The sequence below is a fragment of the Suillus subalutaceus genome, assembly GCF_016647625.1.
Source record: "Suillus subalutaceus strain FC151 chromosome Unknown DFJ58scaffold_37, whole genome shotgun sequence".
NCBI lineage: Eukaryota > Fungi > Basidiomycota > Agaricomycetes > Boletales > Suillaceae > Suillus > Suillus subalutaceus.
The window spans coordinates 158,930-179,012 of record NW_024540286.1 but is presented as its reverse complement, the minus strand read 5'-3'; the positions used below and the strand labels follow the sequence as shown (position 1 = coordinate 179,012).

At 48.1% G+C, this 20,083-nt stretch overlaps 7 protein-coding genes across 7 annotated transcripts; 3 read left to right on the top strand and 4 right to left on the bottom strand.

The window, feature by feature from the left end:
* Positions 1–457: 457 nt before the first annotated feature.
* On the bottom strand, positions 458–1,760 carry DFJ58DRAFT_744823 (uncharacterized protein; the record flags this gene model as incomplete). Its single annotated transcript, XM_041387347.1, has 6 exons — positions 458–543; positions 624–707; positions 809–1,028; positions 1,087–1,260; positions 1,313–1,662; positions 1,702–1,760. The coding sequence occupies 6 exons, from the start codon at positions 1,758–1,760 to the stop codon at positions 480–482; spliced, it is 951 nt and encodes a 316-aa protein (XP_041245216.1). The 3' UTR covers positions 458–479.
* A 1,210-nt stretch (positions 1,761–2,970) lies between these two features.
* On the bottom strand, positions 2,971–3,760 carry DFJ58DRAFT_658560 (uncharacterized protein; the record flags this gene model as incomplete). Its single annotated transcript, XM_041382035.1, has 3 exons — positions 2,971–3,191; positions 3,252–3,445; positions 3,474–3,760. Coding segments are annotated over 3 exons (702 nt in total), but the record flags the coding sequence as incomplete, so codon positions are not given.
* Positions 3,761–6,019: 2,259 nt separating this feature from the next.
* DFJ58DRAFT_781615 (uncharacterized protein) lies at positions 6,020–6,983 on the bottom strand. The gene is made up of 3 exons (XM_041389798.1): positions 6,695–6,983; positions 6,461–6,633; positions 6,020–6,396 (listed from the first exon to the last, which is right to left on the bottom strand). Exons 2-3 carry the CDS (start codon positions 6,623–6,625, stop codon positions 6,052–6,054), a joined length of 510 nt encoding a protein of 169 aa, XP_041245214.1. The 5' UTR covers positions 6,626–6,633; positions 6,695–6,983; the 3' UTR covers positions 6,020–6,051.
* A 1,008-nt stretch (positions 6,984–7,991) lies between these two features.
* Positions 7,992–9,743, top strand: DFJ58DRAFT_781614 (uncharacterized protein). Its single transcript, XM_041389797.1, has 3 exons — positions 7,992–8,610; positions 8,666–9,222; positions 9,260–9,743. The coding sequence occupies exons 1-3, from the start codon at positions 8,108–8,110 to the stop codon at positions 9,418–9,420; spliced, it is 1,221 nt and encodes a 406-aa protein (XP_041245213.1). The 5' UTR covers positions 7,992–8,107; the 3' UTR covers positions 9,421–9,743.
* A 1,487-nt stretch (positions 9,744–11,230) lies between these two features.
* On the top strand, positions 11,231–14,484 carry DFJ58DRAFT_781610 (uncharacterized protein). Its single transcript, XM_041389796.1, has 10 exons — positions 11,231–11,972; positions 12,110–12,163; positions 12,220–12,446; positions 12,518–13,162; positions 13,208–13,435; positions 13,487–13,633; positions 13,686–13,806; positions 13,866–13,877; positions 13,925–14,020; positions 14,073–14,484. Exons 1-10 carry the CDS (start codon positions 11,558–11,560, stop codon positions 14,354–14,356), a joined length of 2,229 nt encoding a protein of 742 aa, XP_041245212.1. The 5' UTR covers positions 11,231–11,557; the 3' UTR covers positions 14,357–14,484.
* Positions 14,485–15,161: 677 nt separating this feature from the next.
* On the top strand, positions 15,162–17,547 carry DFJ58DRAFT_905688 (cytosine-purine permease; the record flags this gene model as incomplete). Its single annotated transcript, XM_041394971.1, has 14 exons — positions 15,162–15,286; positions 15,360–15,372; positions 15,429–15,473; positions 15,522–15,556; positions 15,607–15,796; positions 15,858–15,887; positions 15,940–16,015; positions 16,072–16,349; positions 16,400–16,422; positions 16,479–16,808; positions 16,858–16,933; positions 16,987–17,067; positions 17,134–17,262; positions 17,323–17,547. The coding sequence occupies 14 exons, from the start codon at positions 15,162–15,164 to the stop codon at positions 17,500–17,502; spliced, it is 1,611 nt and encodes a 536-aa protein (XP_041245211.1). The 3' UTR covers positions 17,503–17,547.
* A 115-nt stretch (positions 17,548–17,662) lies between these two features.
* On the bottom strand, positions 17,663–19,998 carry DFJ58DRAFT_658607 (uncharacterized protein; the record flags this gene model as incomplete). The annotated part of the gene is made up of 9 exons (XM_041382039.1): positions 17,663–18,049; positions 18,103–18,212; positions 18,267–18,365; positions 18,419–18,633; positions 18,859–18,936; positions 19,078–19,448; positions 19,502–19,611; positions 19,664–19,762; positions 19,812–19,998. The coding sequence occupies 9 exons, from the start codon at positions 19,996–19,998 to the stop codon at positions 17,663–17,665; spliced, it is 1,656 nt and encodes a 551-aa protein (XP_041245210.1).
* Between the last annotated feature and the right edge of the window lie 85 nt (positions 19,999–20,083).

Genomic DNA, 20,083 nt, shown 5'->3' with positions numbered 1-20,083 from the left:
TTAACGCGCTCACCGCGAATTTCATTCTCCAGCATGCGACTCCTACAGCACAATTATCGAGTGTTAAATCGTGATCGATGCATCGATGAGCTGAGGTCCGGACTCCAACTGTTCAAATGCGCGCCATCACATCTTTATTTTACTCTCCTAAACACATCTCGAACCACTCCCAACCGTTCCATCCAGCGCCACCCTATAGTACTCCAGTCATGACCATATACACCCTTCAGCACCTCTCCGCGCTCATCCAGCCGTCCAGCGAACACAACTGCATCATCCAGCCCTACACCCTCACCTTGGTCCGTCTTGGTTCCTGGAGGCTAACAATAACGGGCGACAAGCCTGCTTGACGTTGTCCGGGAGATTCTGTTGCTCACCACGCGTAGCGTCGGAACTTATGCAAATCGTTTGTGGCACTTACATAAACTGTAACACTTTTTGTTGAGTTCAATTACATCGACTAGCTGTCACTATTGGATTCATAACAATGTCACCTCCAGCTTCGCATGCAGTGTGCCCTCGTGGTCTACATATTCAGTCGTACTATAACAGCACAATGTCGGTCAGTTCGAGTCATTAAGGAGAAGTGTAAGAAGTGTCTCCTCGATTATAAACAGACTTACTTGTGCATTACCCAATCGCCCAGCTCTTTCGATATGCTCCAAGTCATTTTGGGAGGAAGCACATAGTCAATGCCCTCGGGGGACCTTTAGTAGTAGCCATTGACCAACGGAAGTACAAGGGATAGCGTGGATCATAAGACAATCAGTACACCGCAATTCATGAAATCAGACCAAATTCAACCTACTTCCAAGGTGCAAGGGCCAGAAACTGTGTGTCCGTCAATGATAATGGAATTTTCAGCGCTTCAGGTGGGGTTGCACAACCAGGTTTCCGGCTGTGTGCCTCGATCAAAAGTACAGCGTTGAGACGCGCTGGCTCACTATGCTGACAAAGACCAATATCGACGTGCCATATTCCATTACTCGACTCATTTAGCTTCTTGAAGCGCAACCACCATATGCGTCCTGCAAGGGGTGCCATCGCATCAATGAACGAATAAAGTAAGAGATGTGGACCACACACCCCCTGCAACAAATTCGTGGTACCACTTATTTCCAGTAGCAGTGCGCAGACGTTTCTGGAACATCCTGATCCCCAAAACAACATTGAACTGGTTGGTGAATTCATCACATGTGTGTACCTGAATCCCATCGGGCGGGCAACCTAAAAGGCCTCTCAGACGCATTTGTTCACTTCCTAGTATCCAAATAAGTGGTCTCTCCAGTGGAGATTATTGTGTGCTACTTACGACGTCCAAGGTTTAGCTGCATAAACATTGCATGGTCACTGGTTATCATGCATGCAATGCACAAGTCGGACGTGCAAACAGGGGAATAGCAGGAAATGAACTTGTTAAACGCCCAAAGAGCTTGTGGCCGATTATTCACGATTGCCCAATACAGTGCTGTATGGCCCTCAATGTTGAGTTGTGTCAGGATATTGGAGAGCTCAGCAGCTGGGAGAGCAGCAGCGCAGGCATTGAGATTTGGGGTCACAGAAGAAGGGTTGAAATTAGGGGCTAAGACAATATCACGGATGCGGGATAGAACAGCTGCACGTTTCTGCTTCATGCGACCAAAGGAAAATACGGATGATTGACTACATTAAATGGGATCTGCTGAGATTACGGTGTCATACGAAGGAGGTGCGGTAGCGATGGAACTACTGTCATCAAAGACTTTGGAATTAATAGCCATCGGTATCAATGTAGCAAGTGGTAGAGTGCAAGATATTATGTAATATTATATTTTATCTCAGTCAAATCTCAGTGCGGTTGAACAGAGCACATCTCCTCATCCGCCCACCATCCCCACCACGACCCTGGCTCAATATAATTATTCTCCTGTGTTTCAATTTGGCCCGCAACTGTATGGACTCCTGCGTGCTACAACACGACAACCACGAGCTCGGAGTGACGAGCAATTAATTTTCTCACTGTGACCCTGGTATTGTCCTTGAGAAGAGGAACTCGGTCCTTACTAGTTCTTGATGCCTCTCCCCCTACGTTTCCATGATCACTAGTCAGGCCATCATACTCGCCTGGCTTCGGTTTCGGGATTGTCATCGTCAACGGTTCGAACGAGATTAACGCGCTCACCGCGGATTTCATTCTCCAGCATGCGACTCCTACAGTCGTTGGTGCTCGGACAATTGTCGAGTGTGAAATCGTGATTGATGCATCGATGAGCTTAGGTCCGGACTCCAACTGTTCAAATGCGCGCCATCACATCTTATTTTGCTCTCCTAAACACATCTCGATTCTCGAACCACTCCCAACCGCACCATCCAGCGCCACTCAATAGTACTCCAGTCATGACCATGTACACCCTTCAGCACCTCTCCGCGCTCATCCAGCCGTCCAGCAAGCCCAACTGCATCATTCAGCCCGACACCCTCACCTTGGTCCGTCTTAGTTCCTGGAGGCTAAAGAACGAGCGACGAGGGTGCTCGACGTTGTTCGAGATATTATGTTGCCCACCACGCGGAACTTATGCAAATCGTTTGTGGCACTTAACTGTAGCACTTTTTTTGAGTGGAATGAACTTCAATTACATTGACTAATGTCACTATTGGATTCATAACAATGTCATCTCCAGCTTCGCATGTAGGGTGCCGTCATGGTCTACATATTCAGTCGTACTATAACAGCACGACGTCAGTCAGTTTCGAGTTATTAAGGAAAAATGTAAGAAATGCCTCCTCGATTGATAAACAGACTTACTCGTGCATTACCCAATCGCCCAGCTCTTTCGTTATCCGCCAAGTCATTTTGGGAGGAGGCACATAGTCAATGTGCTCGGTGGGTCTTTAGTAGCCATTGGCCAACGGAAGCACAAGGGATAGAGTTCATTGTGGATCATAAGACAATCAGTGCACCGCAATTCATGGAGTCAGAACAAATTCAACCTACTTCCAAGGTGCAAGGGCCAGAAAGTTTGTGCCTGTCAATGTTAATGGAATTTTCAGCGCTTCAGGTGGGGTTGCACGGCCAGGTTTCCGGCTGTGTGCCTCGATCAAAAGTACAGCGTCAAGACGCGCTGGCTGGCTGTGCTCCCAAAGACCAATCTCGGCGCTCCATAATCCATTACTAGGCTGTAGCAGGATAAAGCGCAGCCACCATATGCGTCCTGCAAGGGGTGTCATCACATCAATCAAGGAACAAAGCGACGGAGACGTGGACTACACACCCCCTGCAACAAATTCGTAGTGCCACTTATTTTCAGTAGCAGTGCGCAGACGTTTTTGGAACATCCTGATTCCAAAAACAATATTGAACTGGTTGGTGAGTTCATCGCATGTGTTTACCTGGATTTCATCGGGCGGGCAACCTAAAAGGCCTCTCAAACGCATTTGTTCACTTCCTAGTATCCAAATAAGTGGTCTCTCCAGTGGACATTATTGTGTGCTACTTACGATGTCCAAGGTTTAGCTGCGTAAACATTGCATGGTCACTGGTTATCATGCATGCAATGCGCAAGTCGGACGTGCAAACAAGGGAATAGCAGGAAATGAACTTGTTAAACGCCCAAAGAGCTTGTGGCCGATTATTCACGATTGCCCAATACAGTGCTGTGTGGCCCTCAATGTTGAGTTGTGTCAGGATGTTGGAAAGCTCGGCAGCTGGGAGAGCAGCAGCGCAGGCATTGAGATTTGGGGTCACAGAAGAAGGGTTGAAATTAGGGGCTAAGACAATATCATCGGATGCGGGATAGAACAGCTGCACGTTTCTGCTTCATGCGACCAAAGGAAAATACGGATGATTGACTGCATTGAATGGGATCTGCTGAGATTACGGTGTCATACGAAGGAGGTGCGGTAGCGATGGAACTACTGTCATCAAAGACTTTGGAATTGGTAGCCATCGGTATCAATGTAGCAAGTGGTAGAGTGCAAGATATTATGTAATATTATATTTTATCTCAGTCAAATCTCAATGCGGTTGAACAGAGCACATCTCCTCATCCGCCCACCATCCCCACCACGACCCTGGCTCGATATAATTATTCTCCTGTGTTTCAATTTGGCCCGCAACTGTATAGACTCCTGCGTGCTACAACACGACAACCACGAGCTCGGAGTGACGAGCAATTAATTTTCTCACTGTGACCCTGGTATTGTCCTTGAGAAGAGGAACTCGGTCCTTGCTACTAGTGCTTGGTGCCTCTCCCCCTGCGTTTCCATGATTACTAGTCAGGCTATCATACTCGTCTGGCTTCGGTTTCGGAATTGTCGTCATCAACGGTTCGAACGAGATTAACCCGCTCTTCGTGAATTTCATTCTCTAGCATGCGACTTCTACAGTCGTTGGTGTTTGGACAATTGTAGCATCTTGTCGAGCCCGAGTCCTCCGCCATTCCGTCTGCAGTACAATCCATATTTCAACACATCATAGTCTCCGGGTGCACCATCTCAGTCTACCGTCTACCGTCTTGTCCTCTCACACAGGATCATGACGATATGTTCTCAAAACACCTACGACAACATCGCCGATGCTGAATGGTACCTCTCAGTCCTCGCCGACCTCGCATACGTATCGAATATCGACATCAGCACATAAATTCACGACCAGCTAGTAGACACTTCTCGCGCGTGTCAGAGCGACTGGGAGCTGCCGGAGATTGCGTCTATGAGGCCTAATGTGACCGCCGTGTGTATACAACTGTCCACGAAGCTATTTGGATACTAGCCTTCTGAAGTGGCAAAGCAGTGGACGGATGATGCCGGCGCCACCGCTGGCTGACCGAGCTTCTCTCGCTGTCAAGACAGAGCTTTTGGCGTCAACGCCACGAAAAACGGCAGCCGAGCACTAAAGCAACGTGGTGGGTTCGATGATCATCGCACGGTAGGTCATTACCCTTGTAATAATAACTATAGCTTACCCTATTAATGTCTTAGGAACGTGTGCTCTCGGGTGGCGATCAAGGGGAGTCTGCCAGTGTCTTTTCAATGTTTTGGAAGAGCCTCTCGAATACTGGTGAGAAAGACAGTGTGGTTTTCGACGTCTGTCTACTACTACTGATTTGTCTTTGTTTGTATTACTAGGTGTACTTACAAAGCCAGAGCTGCGGCTCAGTGAGTATTCATATGACTATACTCTATGCTAAACCTAAACGGGGCAACTCGAGCCCGATCTCCCCGCTACTGAGGTCCCGAAGGATTCGCCGTTGTGGTGTTATCTATTTGCAATATGTGGGCTTTACAATCTTGATCCTATACGTTCGGAGTGTGTGTAGTTCCTTAATTCAACTTCGCCTCATTTACGAGAACAGTCGATTAAGGTGATGGGCGGTTTTAACGAAGAGAATCAGGGCATTTAATTACAGCATCAAAAGAGACAATAGTGGACTACATAGTACGTGATTAGTGTACTATCGGAGAGTCTACACGGACGAGTATGAAGGTCAGCCCTCAAACCCTAACAATCGAATCGACGCGCAATTTACGCTCGGATGCGGTGTTTGTATCTGTATAGCCTCTGACGTACGGAACACGTAGAGATGGACGTTGGACGTTGGACGTGCATGTGAAAAGTCGTAATCTTAAGCCGGAATTTCGATGATCGGTGAGGTGATAGGCTCCACATTCAGACATGAATCGGATCGTACTTGTTAAGCAGTCGGTCAAACGATCGGTGCGAAGCCACGGAGTGACCGACTCGGCGAGTAGGACTCAATGATTCCCGTGATTACGAGTCTAGGGTCCATTAGAATCTACGGACCATGACGTAGGCCGAGGGTACCGAGCCAGGTTCGCGAAAGCACACCGGGAGATACTAGGCCAGCGCTGTCGCTCCGTGTGAGACCATTCAGAAACCTGATCTCCACTAAAAAATGATGCATGTGATTAGCACGCGTGATATTACGAAGGAGCCACCTGGAGTCATTTCGTACACACGAAAAGTTTTCTCAGCAGCCATGTGCCAATAATGCCTATAATTGTGATAGACTCGAGCTCCCATCACGATGAGATGAGATGAAACTCGAATGTTTAACACGCGGAGTGCGAAATAGAAAGCTGTCCCAAATGAGGCAGGCTTAGTATTCGAGGTATTACCGTATGGCGATGTAATGGGTGTGCCGGATCCGGAATGGAAGTCGACTCCACAGTAATTTTTCTCGAAGCGAGTGATAGAATAGTTCGAAGACCAGGTGCTACGTTAACGAGGACGAAACCAGGCACCGAGTGGCAAATGCTTCGTGATGGTCGTGGCGTCACTAAAAACAACATTCTCCCAGCATCAGAGCCTGACATCACATGAACTACGACGGCGAGACCAACTCCGTACAACACGCATTGTGTGCACTTGTGAGTGGTGGAGAATAATTGAATGTTCTAGCAAGTAGTGAACCTGTGCAATTGGCATCCCGACGGCACCCAAAAGCGGTAATAGTCTTACCCTAAGTGATACTGAAGGTAACTTGCAAATGTCGATGACGATGCGTTGCTGTCGGCGAATGTATACAGCAAGGCCGAATCGTGGAGCTCTAAAACTGCGCGGAATGTACAGATGATTCCGGAAGATATGCATTCTGCGCATGGAGCGTATCGGAGAATGTAGCATTTGCTATACTGCAAGTCATGTAATATGTCAGTCGACAATGGAAATATAGAGTATGAAATTGACTAGGACCTAATTTTAAGCTGCCACCGATCGCAAGCGGTCGGTCGATCCTGAGGAGGCCAATGTGGCCGACTCCATCCGGGGAAAATTACCCGCCCAAGTAATGGAGCAGGATTCCAATAGGCGCCAGTAGTTCCTCCTCTAGCGAATATGTTTGCTGGTCCTAGTAACCGGAGCCTGGAAAATCCAGAGCAATAACGGCAATATATGGGCCGGTTGGTCGGCGGTGAGGACTACTCAGCATTTTTCTGGCTACGGTCCACCTGCGCGATTTTGGGTAATAGCGGCTACTGACAGGTGCTCTGGACTCATCACAGAGAACAAATAATGCAGGAAGGCCACTGCTTGGTTACGAAACTCCAAGTGGATAATATCAAAAAGCCCGAGGCGAAGCCTGGCGAAGCCAGAGCTCAAACGCCGAAACCGAGAGAAAGGCGCTCGACCACTGATCTGGACATCGTAGCATTCCAGAATCACGACCGAGAAATGGGGTCCTACGATGATGATTTGGATCGTAGTGACCAAACAAAAAGGCAGTACGAGTGCCAAGGCCAAAATACTGGAGTATCCGATATACGGGAGTGATTGGGGCATCCTGGAAAAGTCCCTTGATGCGTCTTTTGATACTGATGAATAGCGTGACAGAGGGATGCCAGCAAAACCCAGCGGTGACAGGTTAGCAGGCTAGCCTGGGCAGGGTCGGCTGAAGCCAGGGGCGATCCTTGACTACAAATTGGGCAGGGTTGCACGTGATTGTTTATGCCAGTGTACAGCGCAGTAGACGGACATAGGTGAGATGGAGTGCTAGTCTAGGCGCAATCAAAAGTATTATTGGTGACGTGAGTGTGGCACCCAGGTGGACATAATCATGGACCAATAAGCACATACTGATTGGTTACACCACACCAACCCCTCTGCATCAGGCGTTGCTGGTGATGAACGCCTCCTTGGCAAACCTCACCCTTCAAACGCCGCTGAAAGGTGACCCTAATATTAATGATGACTGGGATATCGGCGCCAAAGGCCACGGAAACTTGGAGACAATTATAGCTACATGCTGTAGATGATGATCTTCGGTCTCACGATAGGACTTGGATAAATTAACGGAGGTAGATAACATTATGATGCAGAGTCCTAGGATTTCGACTACTTTAGTCTGAAGATGTGCCGACAATCAAGGATACACAGCAACGCGCGCCGCGGCAGAAGTTGGTTGGCGGGGAATTGCGGAATCGTGGGATTGATATCCAAATTAGGTAATGAAAGCTCTCCTTTGATCTCGGAGAGAAGTTTAGTAGTTATGGCTTACAACGCCGAATACCATGGAACGCGAAAAAGCGCAAGTAGTGTCACTCCAGCGACTCACCCCGACGAAGATGGAGATTAGCACTTCACAATTATTGCTAGCTTGATCCGCACAACATGCCAATATCGACACCTTGCTACAAATACCCAGCTAGATCATTCCATCTTCCCCAGCAGTATCCATCCATCATGACCTGGAACAACCTCCCAACTGAATTGCATCTAGCTGTTGCTCGTTTCCTCCCTCCTCAGGATACTCGTGCTCTTTCACGTACCTCTCGATCTTCATATAACCTTCTCGTACCTCAAATATTTTCCGATGTCACAATCTCATCTCGTAGCGCTCTGCGATCATTCGCCACGCACGTACCAGCCAGATACGGCACCCATATAAGGTGTCTTAGTATTTGCACAAAACCTGCAGAGAGAGCACTCGTACAAGAAGTTGACTGTACAGAAGACCTTGCAACTATCCTTGCCACTTGTTCCTACCTGCAGTCACTCTCGCTCTCGCTTGCCGCATCACTTGATGCATCCACAATCACACCTGTCTTTGCTACTCTTACAACGGTCCAAAAATTCGAGATTGGCTGTTGGGGTCAAGAAGAGACTACACCTGTGTATGTGATTACGACGCCAATTGCACAGCTTTTGTCTGACGCATTCCGCACACAGGTCTGAGCGTATCGCAGTATCCCTTGCCGCATCCTTACCATCCCTCACTCATCTCACCCTGTCCCGCGTCACTCGTTCAGCATTGCATGTAGACAATTGCTCTCCCCCGGGCGTTCCGTTGGTACTCAATGACCACGACGTCCCTTCGCACCCTATCCTCGGGGAAGAGCTCTGCATTCCTAGCCTCCTGAAACTTCCCACTCTCAAGTCACTTGATCTGAGGGACGTATGGATCGATTGCGATGAAAACATGTCTATGCAAGGGAAACTTGCGCAGCTGGAGAGTATATCGCTCTCCGGAAGTATGTACAGGGACGGTGAAGTGGAGAGCAAGGCCTGTTTGGCATGGCTTCGGGCTTGCGGCCCTGTTTTACGGTCATTCGAAACAGGAATCCCTCTTGGTGAATCCCAACCGTCCACTTGCCTCGGAAAGGATCGGATGGCCGCGGAGGATGAATCTATCGCTTCCCCTCTACCTATTCTCACAGACTTTCACGTGGATGCAGAACGAGTCGCTTTGGATGACCTTCTTCCCATGCTCAATATCTTGACCGCTTGTGAAATCGAGCGGATCACCATAGTCAACGCGGCAAGTGTGTGCTGCTCAGGATCCATTCACACGGGAATGCGCATCTGACGAATTCGAGGATTGGCAAGATACCATCGAACAGCTCCTTACTTCAAACGAGTGGAATTCTCTGAAGAGTGTGGAGTTGAATTTTGGTCAAGGCGCTCAAAGACTCTGGAGCTTGTAGGCAGCGCATTTTTTTGGCATAGTCTGGATCATCTTATTGGGTTTTTTGTCCTTTCCCCCTCGGACCCTTGTAACACCACTCTCCCCCTCGTACCGAATGAGGCATTTCATTGTACACTTATTGTTCACTTGCTAGATGTACTGCCTCTTTATACCAAAGATACCAGCTCCGCCCAAGGGAGCAAATATTCACGGATTTCCCATCTTGAAAAATCGTTATGTCCATATATGACCAACCTATACCCTATCTTTAGTTTGACCTTTTGTTCACTCCTGAAATGACATTATGACTCTTGGAATGTACGCCATATATGCTGTTGTCCATTGTTTCCGCACGTAGCGGATCGGCCCTCGCAGGACAGGTTCGGAGGCCGCGATGGGTCTACAGTAGTATTTTAGAGCTCAACCTAGCTAGTCTTCATCGAGTATATAAGTCAAGGCTGGGCTAACAAGCGCTAGCTGACCGCCGAATTATATCCTGTCACTGGCGACCCGTTGACATGATTCCGTCACCAGTGATATGCATATATATGGCTAGGTAGGTGTCCGATTGCCCACAACTCCGACATTCAGGACTTTAATACATGAGGGCTCAGTTGCGTTGCATCCGTGTCAGCTCCTATGTGTCACTCTGTGAATGGGATGAGTCAGGGGCAGACCAACTGGACCCGTACTCAGGGACGAGTGTCAACTTATCCGTTCTATTCGAACTTGTGGATGGATGGCTACGAGAGAGCTGTCAATAGTGACTAATTCAGAAATCGATTGCGGCGCACATTGCAGGCCCTGATCACCAACGGGATCGGCACTGACTAACCAGGCAGTTGATAAAGATGTGCAGTACTGGGATCCGTGTGGAGGGACTTTGCGTACTTAACGGACTGATCATTGCATACCACATTTGTGCAATACCAATTTGGACAGAGACGGACATTCCAACTGACCATACCCGTAGCGATGGCTGCTTGACCCTGAGGAGCACGGTCAGGAGACGTTTCTCTCGGACACCGATATTCTGTTTGGACGTACATGGAAATTCGTTTAACACCGAGCATAAAAAATATGGTCTTGCGACTGCGCTCGCTGAAAAAATACGGATGACATGAGAGAAGGGACATCCCGGATATATACATACAGTCGCGGTCTCCACAGTTTGCATGTAATCCCATTGTCATCGGACTACCGGGCCACGTTCTGGTACTTGGAAGTGGATGATTTGAAGAGGCGACATCGGACACCGTCACGGTGAAGGGCTGGGCACGCCAACTGCAAGCGCACCGATCATCAACGCATCAGCTGGAGGCAAGTTTTAGCGTTCCTTGGAGAAAATCATCGGAAGATGACTGCGAGCTGGCAAATTAAAATTTCCTGGACCGGTGAGTAAGCGGGACCGGCCAGCCAGCGCTACGGATGCCAGTCCGTCGGATACTTTGCATTTTCGAGAACGTAGACACTCACGTAAGAATTGTTTTGAATAGGTGCCAGTAGATTTGGCTTCCAGTCGGTGAGGTATATTTCAAAATATCTGCGAAACATGAAAATGGCTGTTAGAATAACAGTCTTTTATTCTTTTCGTCTGCGACAAGCGGTCAAGCGAACGAAAACTCCATATCAAAAGGCCGAGATCATAGATAAATCAGCGCTAAAAGAGCTCAGACAGGAATAGGTGATCTGATCACAAGCCATTTAAATTTTAGAAAAGCATGGAGCGGCGTCAGACTCAGGGTGAATAGGTCAGAATGCACGTGACTTGTTACGCGACGCGCCCGTCATAAGGCATGTTCCCACACGCTTTAGCTTGTATTAGTTTCTTTCGAGTTCAGCTTGTTATTTTCACTTTGGTCGTCGTTCGGGAGTCGGGACACCATCTTTCTTCCCAACCACGATCATCATCTACTAGCTGCCTTTGATTCACAACAAGAAAAGGTTCGTATCATTAAGGAAAATATTGGACTCCGTCGTTGCAAGGGGCAACCGTAACATCCTGTTCTGAGCCACCCAGACTTTCGGTGTTTCTTCCATTCGTGCATAGCCTCCTTTATTGCGAGCCTGGACAAACAAAGGTGTTTGGTTTCAATGTCTTTTCTTGTTTCCTTGCTTCTTACCGTGCATTGGTTACATGGATACCAATAGCCACTATGCATAAACACTCGCTTTCAGTTCCCACTGTACCCGCTTCTGCCCCTACCTCACCCGCTTATACTCGTCTGAACCGATCAGAGCGGCTATTTGCAGCACCAGTGACTCCCCAACGTTTAGTCCGCCCCCAAAAGGCTTCGTATCGATCGCCAGTTACCCCCGCAAGCACCTACTCTACACCATACACACCATTGAGCCTCCGTTCATTCTCGACTGCATCAAGTTCGACTATAACCACCCCGGGATCAGCTTCTAGTCTTATTAAACGTTACGCTGCATCTCCTTCTGCTGAAAATGATGCAATTTTGGTGGACAAGAGTCTCGCGGATATTGCTGAGAATTGGCGCTCACGTGCCAATGAACACGGCATTAAGGTCTCGAGTGCAGACGACTCTAATTATGGTGATGATGAAGGTGCGCATACATCCGTTAATTGCTGCATGTGACTCATGCAGCTACATTATCGTTATGAAACTTTGGTTGTTATTGCTGTCCTACTACGCTGCTCCACGGACTAAATTGGACCCTACTATGCATATATGCGCATTTAGCCAGCGATTTGACCCATTCTGATATGAATTGTACTGGTTTCGTAACCGAGGAAGGTTTGTCACTGCCATAAAATGCTCTATTTGAACACTACTGATAAACTGTTATACAGCACTTCTCCCCCCTCCGTTACTTGCAATTCATCGGCGGTCTCGGACAATCTCCAGTACAGCACCACCTCGCACTCCGCTTTCACCCTATGCTCTCAGAACCCCTGCTCGCCGCGCTCTCGGAGTGCTGAATACACCGCCACCAAAACCAACAAACGTCAGCCAGTTGAAATTCAAAGGAAGCTTGACTGATCCCGCGCACACAAGACGGCGGCCTTCATTTGGGCAGGTTAGTGACTCGTTTCTCACTGATCTGTATCCATTGATTAGCTGATACGGTACACCGCTTTCTATATGTAGATGTCTACTGAGCTCTTCGACATCGACGAGAACACTTTTGAGCCATACCCTCAGTCATTCCCTTCAGCTGAATCTTTCTCTTTGCACGACCCATTTTTCGGTTCCGGTCTTCCGACGATTACAGAGTGTGTTCCACAGCATTTTGGCGAGTCGTTTTTCCAAGCAAATATGCAGTCGAACGCCACCGTCACCTCGTCAACGGCCTGCTCTGTCTGCGGTCGTGACGGTGGTCGATTTGCGGTCCTCAAGCCGTGCGAACACCCTCTGTGTTCAGGATGCCTTACAAGTGCCCTCAACATCGTCGGGGAAAAAGCCATGCAATGTGCTGTTTGCAAGGAGTCCGTCGTAGATTTCCAACTTCAAAACCGGCCATTCGATGACAGCTCAATGGTCTCATCTTCACCCCAGCATTTTAATTTTACATCCGCTTTTACTCCACTAGATGCCAGTTCTTCCCCTTTGCAACGACGCTCCGTCAGAGCCAACAGACCTCTTTTACCCAGCTTTGAGCCCATAGCTTTTGCGCCACACGTGGACCAACTCCCTGTCCATTTTCAACGGGATTTGTCCCCTCCCAACTTTACCCCAGCCCCTAAGCAACAAAGAGTCGAGAACGTGGTTCTTCGCGTCGACAATGTGCCTTGGGTGGGTCCATACTTCCGGGTTTGTGGCGCATCTAATTTGTCGCAGGATATAACTCCGCCAGCTATCATGGCCTGGCTCAAGCAGCCTGTCGTCCGAGTGCATGTTCTATTGGATCCACGGGGTAAAACCCTCAGCCATGCATTTGTTGAATTTGGCACGGAGGAGTTTGCGAGGGCTGCTCTGCGTGGCGTGCAAAACTCTGTCCTTGGCAAAGGCAAGCGTGCACGGGGGGTTACCGTCACTCGCAGCTCACAGGAAGAGCTGATGCGTTCTGTACGATGTTCGTGATATAAAATTTCCATAAAACTGACAAACATTTGGCAGCTGTTTCCGACATGGAAAGGCGGCTTCGAAGGGTCCAGGCCATCATTCAGTGGCTTGAGGAATGATCAGATCAGGGGGGCGCTCGAGACGGGCATCATGACCGAGGGGGAACTCAAGGCCTTGTTGCATCTTGTGCAGTCACCTGATGTATGTTATTTTGGTTCCACTTGTTATGTTGCTCACCGAGGCTTCTTGATAGTCGCACTTCCTCAAAGTCCCCTCTCTTCCCTTCCATTTCCTTATTAGCATCCTATCCAAGTTCCCCATGAACGTTGATGGTAGAGTATTCTGGACCAACAACCTCCGAGACAACCTGTTTAGTATGTGTTCTCCATCCTAGCCATGCTTCAAGCAGTATTCTAACGTCCTTTTCATGCAGATCTGACTTACTGTGAGTTCCTCATATAACTTGACCAGCTGTGACCTGACATCCTGTAGCGGCGTTGGGTCTTCTTATGACAGGGGTGGGGAATGCGATAACGGAAGGATCCCGTTTGTTGGATGAGCTTCTTCAAGTTGCGATAACTTGTCAAGGTATTATTTCGCTGATATTTTTGGAACTGCTACTAAGCGCCATTATCCACAGCCTTTGCACCACAACAAGCCCAGATGCTTTCCAGCTTAGCGAGACCTTCTGCTCCGCCGTTTGTCCCTGCTTTCCAACTGCCTGGCGGGCACTTCCGCACTGACAGCGGCGTCTTCATTCGTGACAATGATATCCCTGCCCCTAGTCCATACGCCACTTTTTCCATTCCTAGCCCTCACAGCACTGTTCCTGCACTCAGCCAATATAACGACATCGCCCGGGAGTTTGGCGTTGATGAAGATTTGATTCAAAAACTGGCTCAAAGGCTGAACGTGCTACGGTGATACCCGGATACCTGCTTCTTCATTGCACTACGACCTACTTGTTCCGGGACCATACTCCTAAACATGACGTGACCTCATGATTCTTTTCTTGTCCACCTCGACGTCTCCCCTTGTTTCTTGGTGATCGCCAGTCGATCTCATATTTCTCGGGTTTTCGCGTATCCTCGGTCTTGCCCCCGCTCTCATGTCTAGTTACCACACTCGCTATGGAATCCTGCATTGCTGTCTCTCCTTGCAATTTTTCGGTCTCTTTTGCCCTGTATTGCTTACTTGACGACTATCGCAGCACTGCTTTGTATCGCGTAGACCCATTGCTGGTAGAACTACCATTATCAGATAACTGCATATTATTCTGGGCGATGTCGTGAGGGACTAGGCTAACGTGACTTCGTTATCTTACGTACGTGACAACTGCGGCTCCCCATCACGTTACTTCAAACATTGATAAACCTGCTTCAAGTTGAGCCGCGGCCCGCCAAGCAGTCTTGCAGAGTCTAGATACGGCTGCTTGTGGCTATTGTGCCTTTTGATCTAGGCCTGCCCAACCTTGGTCATGAAAATCAGTGAACTCTGAGCACATTGTAATGCCAGCGTGAGCGCACATACCTCATCGGTTCCCCACCAGCGACTCTCACTCTGACTATCATCACTTTGGTCAGAGCTGACGAACGAAAATACCATTCGCCCTTGTGATACAAAGCGTTCTTATCGAGACACAAATATCTCTGCACACATATATGCCAGTGTCCACGGTATATACCTGTTCAGAGATACGTCGTCTCAGATACCATCGCCATTAGCTCTTATGACCGTTTCGTGGTTGAAGCTCTCAGCATGGGAGCTTGAGCTCGAGAATACAGCGTTTGCGACAGACAATAGATGGAGTAATCATGATATGGACCCCACGCCTCTGCACTTTCGAACATGGAGGTAAGCATCATCTCTTGCTGTGATTTCCCAATACGTCTGACCAGTCTGGTCAAATAATGTTCGTACTAATTAGTTCATGGAGTTATGTTCGTGACGGAAGTTAGTTAGCTAGACAGCTCAAATTAACATCAATATCTTCCAGGTATCATACTGGTTTTCTGATGCCAGTAATATTGCTGTCTGGGAGGCGAGTTCAACAAAGATGCGGCAACCGGTTGCGACTGACGTCAGATAGGTTGCGAGCTCTATGTTAGCTATTGGTCTTTCCTGGTGAGTTTTCACCTATTATATTTCGAGTAGGATTGACTCTCTGAACACAGGAGACAGGCCTTGCCTGCCATTGTTGTTGCGTACAGTATAACGGCTGTTCCGATACTTCTCACGGGGACCATCGGTACCCGCCTGAGGGTTCCATTCTCGGTCCTTAGCAGGTCGTCTTTCGGATTTTGGTTTAGCTACTTCCCTGTTATTACGCGGGGAATAATTGCAATGTCCTGGTTTGGAATTCAGGTAGGGCATTTGAAATCCATGTGTGGCGCTCTTTCTAGTTCTGCTAACAAAACATGAACAGACATACAACGGTTCTGAATGCATCTATCAGGTATATTACTTTTTCGGGAAGAACAACATGTTTCAACAGCGTAACCTTTCAGATGCTGAAGGCCATATGGCCATCTGTCGCCAATGTTCCGAATCACATACCGGCTTCGTCAAACACTACCAGCGTCGGCAAGTGCTCATTGCTCGAACGCACGCACTTTGCTAATCATAATCAACGTGGCCAGGCATGATGTGTTACCTTCTTTACTGGCTCCTCCAATTTCCATTCATGCTGCTGTCTCCCCAGCAAATCCGTTATCTCTTCATGGCCAAGGGTGTGATTGTTCCATTCGCCTGGCTTGCTATGGTCGTTTGGGCGTTTATAAAGGTTCCTCCTTCAGTCGGACTGTTTTCTCAGCATGCTTCAGTGCAAGGCTCTGACCTCTCCTGGGCCTGGCTGACGGCACTTAATAGTGCGCTGAGTCTTTATTGTGGTTATGCGGTCAATATTGCGGATTTTACGGTTTGTGACCACATGACATCCTTCAATACATTGTATTTATCTTCAAACAGCGATATGCCACACATGAGAGAGCGTTAGTTCGTTTCGGTTGGGGTACACGAAACATTCCTGACTCGAATTAAACAATAGACAGTACTCACAGGCTATCATTATTCCGGTGGCGTTCACGCTTTGTTCGTTCGCTGGACTGGCCGTGACGAGTGCAGGAATTGTTCTCTATGGTTCGGCCCTGTGGGATCCACTACAGCTGATCAACCAATGGGACAACCGAGCAGCAGCGTTCTTTGCCTCGTTCGCATTTCTGCTGACGACCATCGGAACTAATATTAGCGCTAATGCCCTCGTGGCTGCTAACGACCTCACAGTTTGCTTTCCAAAATACATCAATATACGACGCGGTCAAGTTATATGTGCACTCATTGGTGGATGGGCATTCTGTCCTTGGGAAGTTCTGGCAAAGTTTGTTGACTCGATATATTGTGCTCTTATTTTACTCATTCATTTGTAGAGCATCCGGATTTCTGTCATTCCTGAGTGGCTACACCATTTTCATTGGACCATTCGTTGGAATTATGATTGTCGATGTAAGTGAACTAATTGTCATCGGCGCACACTGAACTGAATGAAGTTCTGTTAGTACTGGCTAATCCATAAGGGCAAAATTGACGTCCCAGCAATGTACCAAGTTGATGGTCGATACCGCTATACATATGGAGTGGTAAGCCCATCCCCATTGGCTAGCATTGATTTCCGGATTGTGCACGTGGCTGAGGCTCGTTGATAGAACTGGCGTGCTTTGGCAACACTCGTGATTTGCATTACACCAGCTATGCCTGGGCTCATTCACTCTATCAAGCCGTCCATCAACGTTGGAGGTATCCATAATTTATTTGCCATTGGGTGGATATTTGGAGTGCGTGCACTAATTACATTCACCCGCGTAACTCACTGTCACTTCCCCCTTTCTTGATAGTTCTGGTCAGCATTCATCGTTTATTACGTCCTCTCGACGCTGTTCCCGGCCCGGGGCACGTATGTAGAGAAGGCTGTCTTGCCCGACGATGTGATACCGCCTTCGGCCTCTTGTGATTCTACGGACGAGGATGTGGAGAAATTAGACAAGGGTCATGTGACTCTCGAGACTGTATCTTGAGCCGTCGGGGCATCATGGCTTCCACGAATAGAAAGTGATTTTTTCGGGCATCATCCCAGTGTATAGCTAAAGTGCACAAGATGATACAACTTGTCCAAAGGTATGCAACTGCGAGTACATGGAAATAAAGTAGAAATGGTATCCATACTATTGCCACACATTATGCTCGGATACTAAAGTTTCCAGTGACGGATAGGATGCGAGGAAGGGCAGTAGCTACCAATGCGCCGATTGCAAAACCAACCGCTAAAGTCCCGCCGGTTCTCAGGACGTCCACATCCCCGGAAGACAAACGGCTCAACTTCGGTCTTGGACCTTCCTTGTCAAAAATGCTGAGACATGTTGCTTTGGAGTCAGGGGCTGTTAGCAGACCAGGAAGACCATCCACGCTTGAGAGATTTTTTAGCATCCAGTATGCTCTAAGGCCCTTCGGATTAATCTCTGTGGAGGCAGTAGCGCGGTCGCGTGACTCTTTCATGTCGAACGATCGGAGGAGTTGAGTGCGGTGCGCAACAAAGTCATAGATTGGAACAGCGTATCCACAGGACTAGCGGAATGGTTAGACCCAACTCCAGAACCAGGCTGAATCAGAAATACTACCGTTTGACACTGATATACATCAATAACGATAGCCGCACGGGACCCCGGTTTACGAGTCTCAGGAGGGATAAGAGATTCATACTCTTGCGTGCCAAATTCGTATACAGTCCCTATACTAGACGTTAGAATGTAATTGGCACAGGGGAAGTAGCGTTATCATGTACCTATCCCATACAACCTCAAGATCCTAGGAGGTCCCTCGAAGGAGTGAAACAGAATCGTTATGCGACCGTTCTCTCTGATATGAGATATAGTTTCCACACCTTTAACCCAACAGTCAAATAAGATGAAAATCATTCAACAATGAGACACTCACCACTCCCAGTCAAATCCTGGTACCAAACTCGCTGAGAGTTCACCACATGGAAGCAATCCGCTGTGCCCTTGGGGGAGACATTGACGTGTCCATTAGGACCCAGAGGAGCTGAAGCCACCCAAAACATGTGCTGTTTCCTGACCCATTCGATAAGAGATTCAGGTATTTCATCATAGTACTTAGCCATGGGGATTATCTGATCAGCTTGGTGCCAGCTGACCTAAATACTAGGTCATATCGGTGTTTGTGATGGCCTAATTATAACCTCTTGAGCATGGTATCCAGTCATGGGGTGACTCGGAGTCAATTTCAACCGTGCCGTTGAGTATTACATGCATCAGATCGAAGGAATTACTGTCTCTTTATAAGGTCAGACTATGGGAGAGTGGGGAGAGCCAATCAGTCGTTCACGTATTCCATCAAAACAAATGTGTACGCACGAGACTGATAAAGATTGATGCGATAAACCGCTTTTCACCTTATGTCCATCATCTCGTAATACACAAAAACGTGCGTAGCTAGACTAGATAAGATACGGTTCAATAATGTCAAGGGTACAGGAAGCCAGTTGTGTCAATAAACTTGAAGCAGAATGACAAGTACACACACGGAAGGAGAGCACTGTGCATATGGGCACGCATTAAGCTCGGGTAGTGAACATATCAGACTTTCGGGCAGCAGACAGGATGTAAGGAAGGGTAGTGGCGACCAAGGCACCAAGGGCAAAACTAATGGCTAAATTTGCACCGTTGCTCTGGGCGCTCCCCTCTCTCGAAGATGAATGTTGCAACTTCGGTCTTTGACCTTCCTTGTCAAAATTATTGACAAGCGTTACTTTGGAATCAGGTGCTGTGAGCAAACCAGGCAGGCCATCCACGCTTCTCAAGTTCTTTCGTACCCAATATGCTTTGAGACCCTTCTGATGGACTGGATCTGAAGCGCGGTCGCGTGACTCTTCGATATCGGCCATTCGGAGGAGTTGAGTGCGATGTGTAATGAAGTCATAGATTGGAACAGCATATCCGCATGTCTTAGCGAAACTGTCAGATCGAAAGAGACCGGAGTAGATAAAAGATAGGCTACCGTTTGACACTGATACACATCGATGACGATAGCTGCACGAGAACCCGGCTTCCGAGTCTCAGGAGAAATAAGAGATTCGTATTCTTCTGTGCCATATTCGTATACAGTTCCTACACTCGGATGTTAGAATGTAATTGAAGCAAGGCCTCTGCTTGTAAGTACCTGTTCCAAACAATCTCAAAATCCTGGGAGGTCCCTCGAAGGCATTGAACAGGATTGTTACGCGACCATTCTCCCTGATATGAGAGATCGTTTCCACTCCTTATTCGCACAGTTAGCTAGCACGAAAATTGGATGATGTGATACTCACCGCTCCCGGTCAAATCCTGATACCAAACTCGGCGAGAGTTCATGACATGGAAACTATCCGCTGTGCCCTTGGGGGAGAGATTTACATGTCCGTCAGGACTCAAGGGAGCCGAAGCCACCCAAAACATGTGCTGTTTCTTGATCCATTCGATGAGAGATTCAGGTATCTCATCATAAAACTTGGCCATGGATAAAACTAACGGTAGTCACTAGAGGGAGCTAGAGAGGTCTGGGGTAGGCTTCGGTTTCTGGTACCACCCTGCTAAGTATCGG